The 15,621-nt window shown below is 31.6% G+C and overlaps 1 protein-coding gene across 1 annotated transcript; it reads left to right on the plus strand.

Moving 5' to 3' along the window:
- The first annotated feature begins 2,990 nt into the window (after positions 1-2,990).
- On the plus strand, positions 2,991-12,968 carry LOC130896150 (uncharacterized). The gene is made up of 8 exons (XM_057803978.1): positions 2,991-3,440; positions 3,651-3,974; positions 4,031-4,364; positions 6,712-6,814; positions 6,937-7,172; positions 7,271-7,535; positions 10,027-10,238; positions 12,740-12,968. The coding sequence occupies exons 1-8, from the start codon at positions 3,345-3,347 to the stop codon at positions 12,775-12,777; spliced, it is 1,608 nt and encodes a 535-aa protein (XP_057659961.1). The 5' UTR covers positions 2,991-3,344; the 3' UTR covers positions 12,778-12,968.
- Positions 12,969-15,621: the final 2,653 nt, after the last annotated feature.

Consider the following 15,621-nt stretch of genomic DNA (forward strand, 5'->3'; position numbering starts at 1 on the left):
TTTCACTACCATGTTCATTTTAACGTATAAAGGCAGTTTGACATGGTGCAAAACAACGTGCAAGAAATTGCATGCAAAGTTTTCCAAAGTCAAAATATTTCATTGATTAATATTGGACGTCGTTTGACAAGTCTCTTACCACTGCATCCTTAAGTAAACTAAACAAATTCCTAACTTCAAATTTTATTTAATAATTTGTGACCGGTTAATACAAATTTAAAAATAACGAAGCTAATTGTAAGTGAAATGAACAAGAAAGAAGTAACTAGACTGTTGAACTTCATCTGCGCACGATTTTGATCAAGAAATCTTGCGTCTTGTATTGCACTGCACATTGTATTTCATCATGTCAAGCGACCTTAACAATGCATTCATTCACCTATGCTTCTTAATTTCCATCACTCTGTATGTCAACACCTAAATAATTGGATTGAATTAAGCTTCTCATTATTTTCGACCACTCCATATTGAAATTCATGTTTCTTAATTTTAATGCCTATTTTCATGTTAGTAAATTATATTTCAATTCCTCTTCATTTTAATCTTCAAAATCAAATCGTCTGTAAAAACACATCCAACTATATCCCTATTTTATTGTAGCTTAATTTTATAAATTATAAAAGACGATACATGAAGAGATAAAAATTTAATCTTCGATTTATGAAGTACTAAACATCTAGTATTCGAAATACCCGCGCCACTGTTTTAATTCTAATAGTATATTACTCCCTGGGGATCAAAACCGGTTTACCAGTGCTATATGTCTAGGTTAAGAATAATTTCGATGCATTCCACTGCATATAGCCACAATTTCATGGTAATTTTAGTGAACCTAAGTTTTGTGGTAACGACATACTCAAAACTTCCAAGATTCTCAGTTTAAACTAGAAAATTATGATTATGACTAGTCCCATATTAAATTTTGAAATATTTTACATTACTATTAATTTTTTTACTTTATTAATAACTTATCAATTGATACGATTCGATTTTGAAATGTATATTTGAATAAACAAGTTCTTTACAACATATTTATCAACAACATTGTCAGGGCCGGCTTGGGGGGGGCTATAGCCCCAGGCACCAGGTCCAAGAGGGCCCCATCATTTGGAAATCATTCTGTATTTTACGATGTACCTATTGATACCACAAATCTAACGTATTGATATTATTTTGTGAATTTTTCCGGGTGTTCGAATTCCTTAAGGGGCCCCGTCATTATTTTAGCCCTGGGCCTTATAAACCTTAATCCGGCCCTGCTGTCAGATGAAAAGCTCCTTTCTGCAATTGAAGCTTCAAAATTAAAAAACAGGAAAAAGTCACTAAGGATTACAACACATCAAAAAATACAGAATGATTTCCAAATGATGGGGCCCTCTTGGAGCTGGGGCCCGGGGCAATATCCCCCCCCAAGCTCCTAGCTTAATCCGGCCCTGTCGGACAAGGGCGTTATCATATATGCAAACTTCTATTTGCGAGAGAACTTTTATTTGAAGGTTGTAAGAAGGCTAAAGTATCACTGGACTAAGTGTATATAGGCTTTTTTCTTTGTTAGGTTGGAAAATGCTGGGGCTACCTTTTTAATAATTGGTTACGGCAACAAATAACCAATACGCAATCAATGATTTCGATTCGAAGACCATTGTCAAGTAAAAACATTCTCCTTGGTCAGTTTTTAGAAGATTTGCATTATTTATAAAATTGAGAATTTAGGTTACGTAACCTACCCTAACCTAACCTAACTTGAGGGATTTAGAAAATCAGGATTTTATTTCTTGGATTTTCCAGTTTTACACAGTGTATTATGTAGTAAATTCCATATAATTTTCTAATGATTCCATCACGAGTTGTATTATGTAGTCGGACTACCTTTTCGTTTACCTGAACTATCCCCGTCCCGAGCTGACGCATCCTTATCTCAACTAATTAATAATCGTCACGATTTGTAGCCCACCCATTAAAAGCATTCCTATCTACCTTTTTTATTGACTCAAAGCCATTTCCACCAAATGTAGTACAATTTCGTCTACTATTTTTAAATTGTAATGAAAATAAACTCTTAAATAAAAGCTGTAAATCTTTTTTCCATTAAAAGCAAGTCGTAAACACACGATATCATCAATTCTTGACCAAATGGACAGATGTTGTGAGTCAAAGATCTCTTTTCGTTAGTATTTTCATGTGTCATAACTTTTATTTGAAGTCCTTTATTTTTTCTACGAATCTCAATAAAATCGGTAGGTTAGGTAGTTAATTCAGTAGATTTCATATCGATAAGATTTATATGGAATCGTTGTGCTGGATATTGTTTAAAGCATTCCTTAAAAAAATAACAGTTATTTTATCGGTAACCTAAACAAACCGCTAACGAAACATTATGTTCGTTCCAACCCATCAAAAACCTCCCTTGGTACGGTGACGATTCTGCGCAATAGAAATTACGTGCTCCAACCGGACGGTTACGGTTATACGAACGATTCTGTTTTGTGTTCTAACCGATTTAGGTATTGTTTGTGAACCGTTTCCGGAACGGTCTTTTCGATAGTTGGTTGATATCATGTACTATTTGAAGAACGTGCATAAACGGAGATTGCGCAGAAAATTTCATTTAAAGGCTTCCAAGAGCAGTCCAGAATAGCAGGTTGGAACAAACCTATTGGTAATGGATTGTCGAGGGTAGAGAAGAAGAGAATTATCTTATATGGGAGAAATGTTAAAAAAGTGTCCAGCTCTAGACGATAAATGACAATTCAAAAATCTTCCACAATGGCACTGATGTTTACCCTGATGCCAATACTACCCGTATTTAACACATTTCGACGGACACTTTTTTATACACACAGTTTGTTCTCCTTCTCTCTACCATTTATATACAATAGATATGATATCGAAACCAAAGCTTTTTAAATCGAATGAAAGAAATAATAGAATGAACTTTTTGGTCCTCATCATTAGTACACACGTTCAATGTCAATTGGTTGTTTACTTTCCATAACTGAATAAACGATTTTTTGCATATTTTCATAAATGTTAATCTATTTTTGCAACAATTTCGGCAATTTTCGAATTTTAATGTATCGGGTGACATCTATTAACTGGTGTCAACGTTGAATCAATGACATTTATGATTTAAGAAGAAATTTTCTTTTGGAACCCTTAGAATATTCATACAATGACAAATAATTATGTTATCAAAATACTATTTTGAACCGTTGAAGAAGTAAATATCAGAAAAATCGATTGCAATATACAACGACAGTAGTAAACTACAAAAGTGATACTATTGGCAATTTTTAACAAAGCAGACTTATTCAAAGAGTTACTATATTTTATAACTAAAAAACATGGATATATGTAGGTTATGTTTAAAAGCCGAAAGCCAAAATATTTCAAATCCATCGGATATTATAAATATTTTAAAGAAATTTCTTCCTTCAATGGTATGTATTTACATTTATAATTAACGACGATGATGTAGCATGCTTGAGAAACTAGTTTTCATTCAACATTATAACAACTCCATAACCATGGAATATTCGGTATTTTAGACAAATAATTAGATAATTGTAAAAGGTATCAAAATTTTAGTACTAAAATATTGGTATATCTATATTATATCCTTAATCTGTAGATAATGTATTATCTTTTAGAATCCCTGTTTAAAACATTCGGTATTCCAACTATGTGAAACTTGCTTATGTAATATTCACACCCTAAAAAATTTAAAGTATATCCTAAACAAAACTGACGAAAAAATTAAACTTAAAATTAGAAACTCCAAGGGTAATGAAATAGATTTGATAAATTTGCTAGAAACAACTAGTGAAATAGAAATCAAAACGAAAAATATTCACCCCTGCCGGATATGTCTACGAATTATATATTTTCCCAAAATATTTCTTTATGAAAATGACACTAATATTTTGAGACACGATTTAATACAGAATATGTTTCAATTTTGCAATATAACCTTGGTAAGTAAACTTCTATCGGATGTTAAAAAAAAATCTGAGAATGTATCAAATTTTAGAAGTGTGATCTCTTTCAACAACCAGTTATGTGCCTGCAATGCTGGGAAAGTATTCAAGTTTGTTATAGTTTCAAAAAAAATTACTTAGAAACTAATAACAAGATTCAAGCCTATTTAATACAATTCAATATTTCAAATAATACCATAAATGAAGAAATTTTGAAAAGTATGAGCCAATACTTTTATTCTGATATAAATGAAATAATAAAAAACAAAGATTTTTGTGATAATCGGGAGAATATTGGAAGACGTTCTTTAAGGAGGAATGACATGAAAAGGTATAATAATCACACAATCAAAGAGAATCCGACATTTATAGAAACAGAACATAGTGGTATGTATAGTTTTAATTTTGTAAACTTTTTGTATACTTCAATTATAGTTCACTATAGGTTTTGTGGTTGTTATGAGTTTTTGTACTGTTGATGTTTTTCCAAATGAATGAAATTTTGAGAACTACCAACAACCCAGCTAGTCCATAATTAGAAATCATATATTTTTTGTAATTTTTCTATGTTTCTTAAGGAGCTTAGTGAGATCTCGGAAGTCTAAAAAAACCTAGCTTGTCAATTATTCAACATCATATATTTTTTGATTTTTTTTATGTTTCTACAAGAGTTTGGTGAGCTTTTGAGATGTCTAAAAAACCCTGCTGGTCCATTATTCAACATCATATATTTATGTTTCTACAGGAGTTTGGTGAGCTTTGTGGAAGTCCAAAAAACCCAGCTGATCCATAATTCAACATCGTATATTTTATCAAATTTTTCTATACGTTTCTACAGCCATTTCTATGAAAATAAAATTTCATTGTTTTTATTTGGATATTTAAAAAAATTATAAACGTTGTTGGACATATTTCTCAAAGGACTGACTAAATAATGTTTAATGAGGTTTGAAATCAGTGGTGGATTTACAAGCAGGGTGAGGAGGTGGTAGCATAAGACAGCAAGTATTGTTCAAAAGTTCTTTATTCCGATTTACACATTTAAGTATTGTTCAGACGAAGAAGATGGATTTTTATTAAATTCTTACAGAAATAGAAGTAATTTAATAAAACTTGTATGACAGTGTTATATATTGTGAACTAAATACTCAAATGTCTTTACATGAACAGTTACTAAAGAGAAATATACTATTATGATGATGAATTTTTAGAATATTACAACAGCAATCCAATATTATAATTGAAATTTTTCACTGATAATTCCTATCATTTTTCCTCAATGTTCCTAAATATTATTAAATCTTCTTACACAGTTCTTTCATCATTCAATATCGATAGTCTAATTAGCAAACTAACAAATTCGATTCCAGAAATGTTTTTAATGTTTATAAAACACTTTTCTTCACTTTAATACTAGTACATTAAATTTTCTTTGCTTAAAATAATGTCTTTCAAGAATTCTTTGTCATTAAAACAATCAAGGATATTAAGAGGAATTTAGTTCTCATATTGTAAAGTTGAAAGTTTATTTGTTTGGAAAGAAATTTGTATAATTTATTGTGAACTAAGGTATACAATCTTAGAGATCAGTAGAAACGGCAAAATATGAATAAATCCAAAGGTAAAACTGTCCAAATTATTTATAAAAATTGGTATTTTATTTTTCAAGTCACAAATAGGATGTTCATGTGATGATAGGAATAGGAAAAAAAGCTTATCAATAACAGTAATAGAAATGAGGGAAGAATACAGACAAGAAATAAAATAACCTATAAACAAATAAAACAAGAAAATATGGCATAAAAAACAAAATCTCAAGGTATTGAAAAAATAGTAAATAGTCTAGAAAAAAGGAAAGAACAAAGATTGGGTAATGAACTAGAGGACACAGAGTAGAATAGATATGAAACAACTAAGGAAAATGAAGAGGAATGAAGAAGCTTAAACAGAAAGCAATAGGAAAGAAAATAGTTGTAAGATGTTTAAGAAAATTGACAAAAGCAAAAAGATATAAGAAATGAGGGAAAGAGAGACGCAGGAAAAGTTAGCACAAGAAGGGGAAAACAATACAGCAAATGAATGCTCAAAAGATTGGAAAGAGTGAAAAAACTGGAAAAAAAGGAGAATCAAAATTGAAATCTCAATACTTTGATGCTCAAAAGTGCATAAAGAGCTCTAGAGAAGAAATTATAGATTCACATTTTCCAAACAATGTTTGAACAATGTTAGAACAGTTTTATGTTATCCATATCAATAGTTGACTAGTCATACATTTTTGAATAAAATTCACCGACAATGTCTGCAGGTATATCGACTTTTTGAACTGATTCGTTTTGTTGATATAGATACACTTATTTGGGAGTAGGCACTAATTTTTGAAAGTTCTAGTGAACCTGTTGCCTGTTTTTTCAAATCAAAAGTTTGTTCATTGAGTCTAAAGCTTTTTCAACTTTGCCTTCATGTTTATTATAGTGATTGAACTTTTGCTAACAATTATATATGTTTTACTCAATTGTGATCAAAAATGGACATGAGGTGTTTGTTTCTCAAATTATTGATTCAAATATTTTATGACAATAATTCTTAAAGAATCAATTTTTTATTGTTTCCTATCTGTCAAATTTGCTTGGATAATATTTTTAAATATTATTTTGATCTAAAGTTATTAAGACACAACAAAACATCGAGTATAATGTTAATTTGTACTTCAGTAAAAAATTTTCAACGTTTGTAGATGTAGTTCTGCCTAAACGTACCAGATATACTTTTACTGCTAAGGATGATAAATTTTTACTAAAATTTTACTATGAAGTCACAAGCACAAATATAGCTTCAAGGTAAAAAATAGTTAATTACCACAAAATGAGTTTCTATAAAATTATAACATAAATTGTATATGTAGTCTTTTAATATTAATCAAAATCAATTTAATTCTTGCTAATTCTATTCTAACTTACAGCCCTTGGAAGATTATTCAAGAGAAATGGTTTAATCATTTCCCCGAAAACCCCTTAAAAATTTCCTCGATTCATAGTCGATTAACCACACTTTTGAAACAAAAACGAAATACAATTAAACCACTTAAATCGTCCACAAAAAATAACTTTACAGTAAAGAAACGAAAAACGGAAAATATTTTTAATGAGTTTCATCCAGAATGTTCAAATGAAGAATCTGATAATTATGTTTGTGATGGTAAGCAATAATAATAACTAATCTAGTTTATTTCCCCTCTAGTGATCTCTTAAAGTAATCCAATGATTATCGGTATTATTCACTTTTATTTATTCTAGTTACTCCATTTTCATTCGTGGCAAGTACAGTCCCAGTACCTTCAACGGATAATAAAATGGAACAGTTTGTGGATATGCCTCCGTCAGGAACTGATTCCGATTGTGAATCACTTCCTATACCTTTACTGGAAAGAATGGATTTGCCAGAAATCTGGAAAGTTGATCGACATTCTGTTGAGTCAAAAAGGAAAATAATAAACCAGATATTCCAAAATGGAACAAATAATACTAATGCAATTAAAGAAGATACGAGTTCTTATAAAAGGTAACTTAATTTTTATACATTATTGCATGTTGTAATGTTTTTTACTTACAATTTATCATAATAAATTTGAGGTAATATATTTTCTTAACTCCAATTGATTTAAACACTACATTACACACAATTAATTGATATTGAATTGATTTATTAGAGAAGGCCGGCTTTGTGTCCTCTACTGTAAGGGTGTAGTTCTCTGGAGCAGAAATCCAGCGACACGGTGGCGCTCGTCGCACATTCTCGAAGCAGTCTACAAACTATTTTCCACCTGGAGAAGATATGTAATCACACATTGAGCCTTGGTGCGGTCCATAGGCTCGCAACTGAACTTTCCCCACAGCCCAGAGCCGTCTTATGGACTGAACAACCTTCTCCACTGCCAAAGGGACCGTATTGAATTTCTTTTAGAGTTTGGTCGGACCGTCCTAGGCCCTTGAAACATTATAAAACAAAAAACTTAACTTCTTTTTTATTTTCTTCAATATAATTCGAATAATATTTGATTGAAATTTTTGAATTCTGTGCTACCTTCACGCTACGTTGATCTTCATTTCTCAAAACATCGCACAATTTTTTTTATATTCATTTTAAGTATATTTTCTAAATTATACATTCGAACGCTACGAATTTTTAATGGATGTCCATGTAGTGAGTTTGACGGAATAAATAATTCTACACTACTATCCAAAGGCCAGAGGCGGCTCATGTCCAATGGTTAAAAATCCGTAACTTTTACAGGGACAACCTGTACAATCTAAAAAGCAAAAATGAATTTTCCAATTGATATCTTAACAAAAAGGTACTTTTTGTTCAACTCGATGAAATTTAACTTTAGGAGATATATGTAGATTTCTAGATCGTTGAACATGCCAAGGTAACAATTCACCATAAAGAGACAAACCATAAATTTTATCATGTTAAACAAATAGTACTTTTTTGTTAGAAATTCTATGGAAAAATTCATTTTACTATATTTAGATTATACAGGTTGAGCCTATTAAAGTGATGGTTTGTTAACCATTAGGCATCTACCGCCCCTGGTCTTCAGATAGTAGTGTAAAATTATTTATTCCGTCAAACACACTACATGGACATACGTAATCATCCATAAAAATTTCATAATGGTCGAATGTACGGGGATGTATTGATATCTAGTTAGTTTAGTTCCATGCATAAACAATATATTGCGTTACCATAGCAACAAACAATAATTTAGTAGAAGTGTCAGTGTAAAATTTGACGCCAAAAAAGTAAACCAGAGTTACGCAATAAATTAAAAGAAAAAAGATGAACTGCAAGCTTCAAAAGGAGTAAATTTTCCATTGAAAATGATGACCGATCGGGAACTCCAATTTCTGGGTAGAAGCATCGCATTCGATTGTGCTCGAAACCGAACTGTTACTATGGATGAGACTTGGGTACATTTTTACAGTCCAGAAACAAAGCAACGATCGATGTAATAGCGACACTCTGGTTCTCCAAGACCTAAGAAGTTCCGTGTCCAAAAACCTGCTGGAAAAGTTCTTGCTTCAGTTTTTTGGGATTGCCATAGAGTAATCATGATTGATTTTTTGGATAAGAGTAGAACAATAACTGGAGATTACTATTCGACATTACTGACCACTCTACGGGAAAAAATTGAAGTGAAAAGTCGCGGAAAGGTATCCAAAGGTGTTTTGTTTTTGCCGGACAACGCCCCTGCACACAAATCTTATGTTGTCATGCAAAAAATTCGTGATTTCGGGTTTGAAGTACTAGATTTGGCTCCGTCCGATTATCATCTCTTTCCTCAACTGAAAAAAAGTTTAAAAGGTCGTAAATTTTCTTCCAACGAGGAGGTAATAAAAGCTGTAGAGGTCTGGTTGGCATAGCAAAAAGAAACATTGTTTATGAAAGGTCTAGAGACGTGCAGTTTCGCTGTAATAAATGTATCCAGTTAAGGGGAGAATATGTTGAGTAATAAAATATTTTGACATCGAAATTTTGTTTGGTTCTATAGTAGGTTAAGAATTTTTCAATATATCCTCGTATAATTCAGAAAATATACTTAAATATAAGTTCTGATTGCGCAACTTCAAAGGCCTATAATTCGTATTGGAATTTTTTTTATCTAAGAGTATTATTTTCACGTCATCTACTCACTACCAAATTTTTTGCAACAGGTCACGAGACACCCTGTATATTATATTTATTGATAAGTGTATCAAAAGTAATAAGTTTAATAAAATAAGGTTCTTGAAGTCATGATTTTGTCCTTGAATGTTTTTTGAAAAGTCTGTAAGAACCCTGATTTTTTTAATTGTATGTCATATATCTAAATACCAAGCTGAAGTCTTGCTATTATAAATTGAAAGCAAGGTTTCCACCTTTCAAAAATATGCACCAAAAATCTCATAATGTTATTATTTGATGACTATCAAACTAATACATAATTTATATATTGGTTAATCAATGAATTCTGTTTCTTCAATACATTATCGATCAAAGTTGCTTACAGGATACAAAAACGTCTCAAAGAAACAATGTACAAATGCAACATATGTAACTTTGAAACGAAATATCAATATTCAGCAGATCGTCATGCAGACTGGCACGCTAAACCCGAGAAGAAAGGTTTTGAATGCAGCAAATGTTATTTTATTACTAGCAAGCGGTTTCTTCTGAAAAAACACATAACTGACAAACATCAAAATGAAGAAGGATACGAAGGTAAGTTAAAGTTTAAAATGATGATGAAATATTTTGGTATTTTGCAATTATAATGAAGAAAATATATCTATTATTATCGAACAACAGTTTCTTATTAGTATTAGCTGTTAAAGTAAATGTATATTAAACAGCTCGACAGGCCTTATAGACCTAAGGCTTAGAGAACCTCTACCACTTCCTTACCTTTATTCATGGCTGCTTCACGCCAGTTCTATATTTCTAGATTTTCTCTAGATATTTCTATCCATTTTTTTCTGTGGACGCTCTCTTTTCTTTTTCGCTTCTTCTCCCATTAAAAGGATCTCCCAACATATCCCATCTCAGCTTAACCATACAGTAGGGTTTTCAACTTACAGGTTTTCTCCCCAAATTAAGGGGGGGAAATTTGGGATGGGATGTTTTTAAGGGTGTAATACCACTACTTTTCGGGATCATTTCTACTAAAAGGTTGAAGAGCACTGTTGATTGTGGATCTCCTTGCATTAAACCTCTTTTTGTTTCATAATTTATTTTCCAATAGGCATTTCTATCAAATGTTTTTTCTTGGTACTCCGAGTGTTGCTAGTGCCTCGAACACATGTTTTCTACTAATTGTATCATATTCTTGATCAAAAACCACAAAGAGAAGCTTCAGAATCAATCCTTCCTTATAGCTATTGTTCTGGATTGACTTCAGAATGTTAAAGTCATACATTTTATTTATCTGTATCACAGAATTAGTCCATGCATTTTTTACTGGTAAATGCTATGAATTATAATTTAGACCTTTTAAACTTTTTTTCAGTTGAGGAAAGAGATGATAATCGGACGGAGCCAAATCTAGTACTTCAAACCCGAAATCACGAATTTTTTGCATGACAACATAAGATTTGTGTGCAGGGGCGTTGTCCGGCAAAAACAAAACACCTTTGGATACCTTTCGGCGTCTTTTCTTTTCAATTTTTTCCCATACAGTGGTCAGCAATGTCACATAGTAATCTTCAGTTATTGTTCTACCCTTATCCAAAAAATCAATCATAATTACTCCATGGCAATCCCAAAAAACTGAAGCAAGAACTTTTCCAGCAGGTTTTTGGACACGAAACATCTTAGGTCTTGGAGAACCAGAGTGTCAGCATTTCATCGGTTGATGCTTTGTTTCTGGATCGTAGAAATGTACCCAAGTCACATCCATAGTAACAATTCGGTTTAAGAAGTCTACATCGTTTTCAAATCGAGCTCAATCGAACGCGATGCTTCTACCCTTGCACACTTTTGGTCAACATTCAAACATTTGGGGATCCATTTTGCAACAATTTTTCTCATGTCCAAATTGACGTGAACTATATGATGAATGAGTTCGTATGAAATATTCAGTGCTTCAGATATCCGCTTTAGCCCAATTCGACTATCTGATAAAATCATGTCATGAACTGCATCGATATTTTCGGGGGTTGACAAAGAAACTGACCTTCCCGATCGGTTATTATCTTCAATGGAAAATTTACCTCTTTTAAAGCTCACGGTCACTTACGAAGGACTTTGATCACCAAGGGTATTAACTTGATGATGGCTCGATATTCCAATTTTTCGATTTTCACAATTTCGGTGGACATCTTTTTTCTTTTAATTAATACATCCTCGTTTAGAATTACTTATTTGATCTGAAAAAGTAGATAATAATTTGATCATTTTGATATCATGTTTATTTTCTGTTCCTTCCCTTCCGTTCTTTTATCTATTTTCCTTTTACCCATATCTTTCATACTTCACATCTTTTTCTCTCCTCAGTCATTATTCATCTGATTCTTTAGTACTCTTCTTTCTCTCTCCTACCCTCCCTTGCTAAGAGACTAAAGTGTATCACAAAAATATCAGATCGAACAAGTATCTTCGGTTAGTTACAAGTCATATTCTCATTACCATAAATTTTTTTTGAATTCATAATTTGGTAGTTTTTGGACGCATCGATTTGGTACACGACGTTTGATTTCGTTAACCGCTAGATAGAAGTTATTTTATCACCAAACGATATTTCTGGCATATCATTTTTTTTTTCGTATGAATTTTCTGTACTTTCAATCGCCAGATTTCTGGCATTACAGCACCGCTTTTAGTTGAGGTCCTCAGAAAAATATGAAAAAAGTTTCACGCGTGTAACTTGTCGGTTTTCCGATATGGATTTTCCGGAATTTCGAGTCGCTCCTGGCGGGGGTTTTCCAACCAGTTACATTTCTGGCACTATTGCACCGCGCTTAGTCCAAGTTCCTACAGTAGTATGAAAAAACTTTCACGCATGTACCTTATCAGTTTTTCCGGCAAATTTTTCGTCATGGACTGCCATTTGAATTTGCGGCCAGAACGAACAGCCAAAAATACCGTTTGGTGATTACTAACGTTTATCTAGCGGTTTACGAACTCAAACGTCGAGTACCAAAATTGGTTTAACGGTTAGACAAAAAGGTTTGAAAATTCAAATTCACAACCATTTTCCTGATAATTGGCATCTTTATTTTTTTTAGAACTTCCAGTGTTAATACCTTTCACTATTACCTACTGAAGGAACAACTAACGGGCTGTTGGATAGAATATATTACTATAGGAATCTTCTTGGTTTATATATTTTTTGTGTATTACAGTGGAATTTTGTTTCATTGTGTTACTTTTATTTTGTAGAGATTCACTTGTGTAAAAGTTTTTTTAAATTATGTTTGTTCACAAAAAAAAAGAAAATAAAATTTTCTTCTATTACCTGCTTAGTTTCTTTAAGGGGGCGTTCTGGTCTAGAAGCCTAAATTTTAGGCATTCTTCAAAATAAAATTGAAAAAAATGAAAATCATTTTACCATTCATTTTTTATAAGATTGTAACTAAAAAAATTAGAAATTCTACAAATTACAGGCTGGTGAAGTGGGGGCTACAAAAAAAACGTTGCATTTTGGTTGACATGATTCCAGCCTTTGTAATGATCTGAAACAAAGAAAATTGAATAATCTCTATCTGTAAAGATGTCACTATCGCATGTACCTTAGTAAACCAATAATTTACCACATATGAATTGTTTCAGTTTCTTATGGACATAATATTAAACAAGTTTTTCATCAAAGGAGAGGTTTGTGAAAAAAACTACCCACTGTTGAAAGACTTTGTTGATCTTTACTGACCTTATTTTCAAGTAGATACATGGTTGACATTGCTCTTTGCACAATTGGTAGGTCTAGACCAATAAAATTCCTCAGAAGGTAGAGTAAGGCTAGATCAATAAAACTTTTGACATCCTCAATTTCTATATGAAAATTGAAGTCGTTCTCTACACTTTTTGTATAGCGAACATGTTGATAAAATAGTTGTCAAAATTTTTTTCGAATAGATCAGGTGGTGAAAGTTCATCAAGTTCTTCATATAGCTTTTCAACTTTAGTTTACTCAGAATCAATATTTTGCACCACGTCCATTTTGGTGCAAAGTCTGTTCGTTCTCTTTTTTTCTGTTCTACCATGTTCTGGTGGAACCATAACGACGCCTACCAAATCTATATTTTCCATATCACCAAAACCATCTCGTTCAAATTCAACTTCTACTTCGGCAATACTCAGACATATCTTTGTTGTCATCTACGTTATAATACGTGCAGAATCTCACAGTAGCTTGTAGATTTCAAAAAATTATAACTACAATAAAGATCCATATTTTTAAATATAAAAGTGAGTGACATATTCAGATCCATACTCAGACTAAGAAATAGTTTATCTATCATTATTTTTTATGAATATTTTATAAGAATTGTTTTTTATGATAACCTAAAATGATCAATGATTTTTTGTGTACTTTCTTTAAATTTTATATTACTCATAATTTTCTTGCCATTTAAATTAAAAAATACCACGTATATACTATTATAAAATATTTCCGTATGTAATGTGTAAAAGTGATATTATTGATAAGTTGTTTAGTAAAAATACAGTCATTTTCTCTATCTCAGTCATTTTGTATAAATAAATAGCTTTATACAATCAACACACAATTTTTAATGGTTTTCCACAAATGTTGACATAATGTACATATCTAGGCCGTTTATTTATATAAATGCTTAATAGAGTACAAAAAAATGCATGGAAAGAACGAGTCCTCAAATCGTCGGGCAGCCTCTAGCGTTTATTGTGTAATTCACTCAGATCGGCCAGTTTAAGACGGTACCACACGATGCGTCCAATGCTTCCAACGTTGGACGCATCGTGTAGTCGTAGTATAGATGTCATTCGACGAATGTTTTATTTACAACGTTGGCGTTGAGAATTCATTTTTTTAACCAGCGTTAAAGGAGTACCCAACATTGGAACGAGGTTAGAACTATTACTTTTGGTACAACTACCTTGTTGTATGCTTGTCATTACTTTTTTGTCAAGTTTTCATTTCTTCAGGTAGGTTTAGCTAAGGTTCCAGCCTTTGTCCAATGTTGGACTCATTGAGTAGTTGCAGCACTGCATCTAGCATTTTCTCCAATGTTGAACATACATTGGAACATTGGGTATGGACAGGAGACTAAATCGGAAACAAAAGTCTAAATACTAATTGAGGCATATTGCTTTCCAATAATATCGTTGCTTCTTAAACCTTTTTGTTTTCTTTAAAAATAGTTTTTTAGTTCTATTTTGATGAAAAATTAGTTTTAAACAACAGGTAAAATATTTCGAGCTTTATCAAAATATTTATTTTATACATCAATCAAAATGCAGGTATAAGGAATTATGTTTAACCTAATATGTGTAATCCAACAGTGTTCTTGTTCTTTACCTAGATTTACTCAACAAAGTGAAACTTACTTGACAACGAAATTTAACAATATATACTATTAATCACATAACTACAAAATACAACACAAATACAAGTCATTTCTAATGTTTAACTGGTCATAAAAATATATAAATTACATTTAATTAATACTACAAACTTATAACAGAAATATATGTACATAAAGTCCAAAATTCAAATAAATGTTAATTTTACTACATATTGTTTCAAGAAGCTTTTATTTTATCCTCAACATTGATCGGTTCATCTATCTTCTCTTCTGGTTTTGTTTTTTTCATCCACTTGCAATCGCAGTTGAATGTACAATTTTCTTTTTCTCCATCTTGCTTGATGGTAGATTTCTCCCAAGGATTCCAAAATTTCAATATTATTGGTTGTATGTAACGGTGGAAAATGAAAAGAAGTAATGGAATTACGAAGCAAGGTACGCACCCAGCCATTTTAAATAGCGATTTTTACAATTAAAAAAAAGTATTTCACATAAATCTAACTTGGTCTTGTTTATATTTTTGCCAAAGGTGTTTTAATATGACATTTGACAAGATTATAATGACAGTTTTAGATAAGTGTCCTTGATTTATGGAGGCTATTATC

Source organism: Diorhabda carinulata, chromosome 7, assembly GCF_026250575.1.
Source record: "Diorhabda carinulata isolate Delta chromosome 7, icDioCari1.1, whole genome shotgun sequence".
NCBI classification, from domain to species: Eukaryota; Metazoa; Arthropoda; class Insecta; order Coleoptera; family Chrysomelidae; genus Diorhabda; species Diorhabda carinulata.

Coding starts and splice junctions, on each gene's coding strand:
- LOC130896150 (XM_057803978.1), top strand. CDS start 3,345: ATGGATATATGTAGGTTATGTTTAAAAGCCGAAAGCCAAAATATTTCA. Junction 3,441..3,650: donor AGAAATTTCTTCCTTCAATG/GTATGTATTTAC, acceptor ATTATCTTTTAG/AATCCCTGTTTAAAACATTC. Junction 3,975..4,030: donor AATTTTGCAATATAACCTTG/GTAAGTAAACTT, acceptor ATCAAATTTTAG/AAGTGTGATCTCTTTCAACA.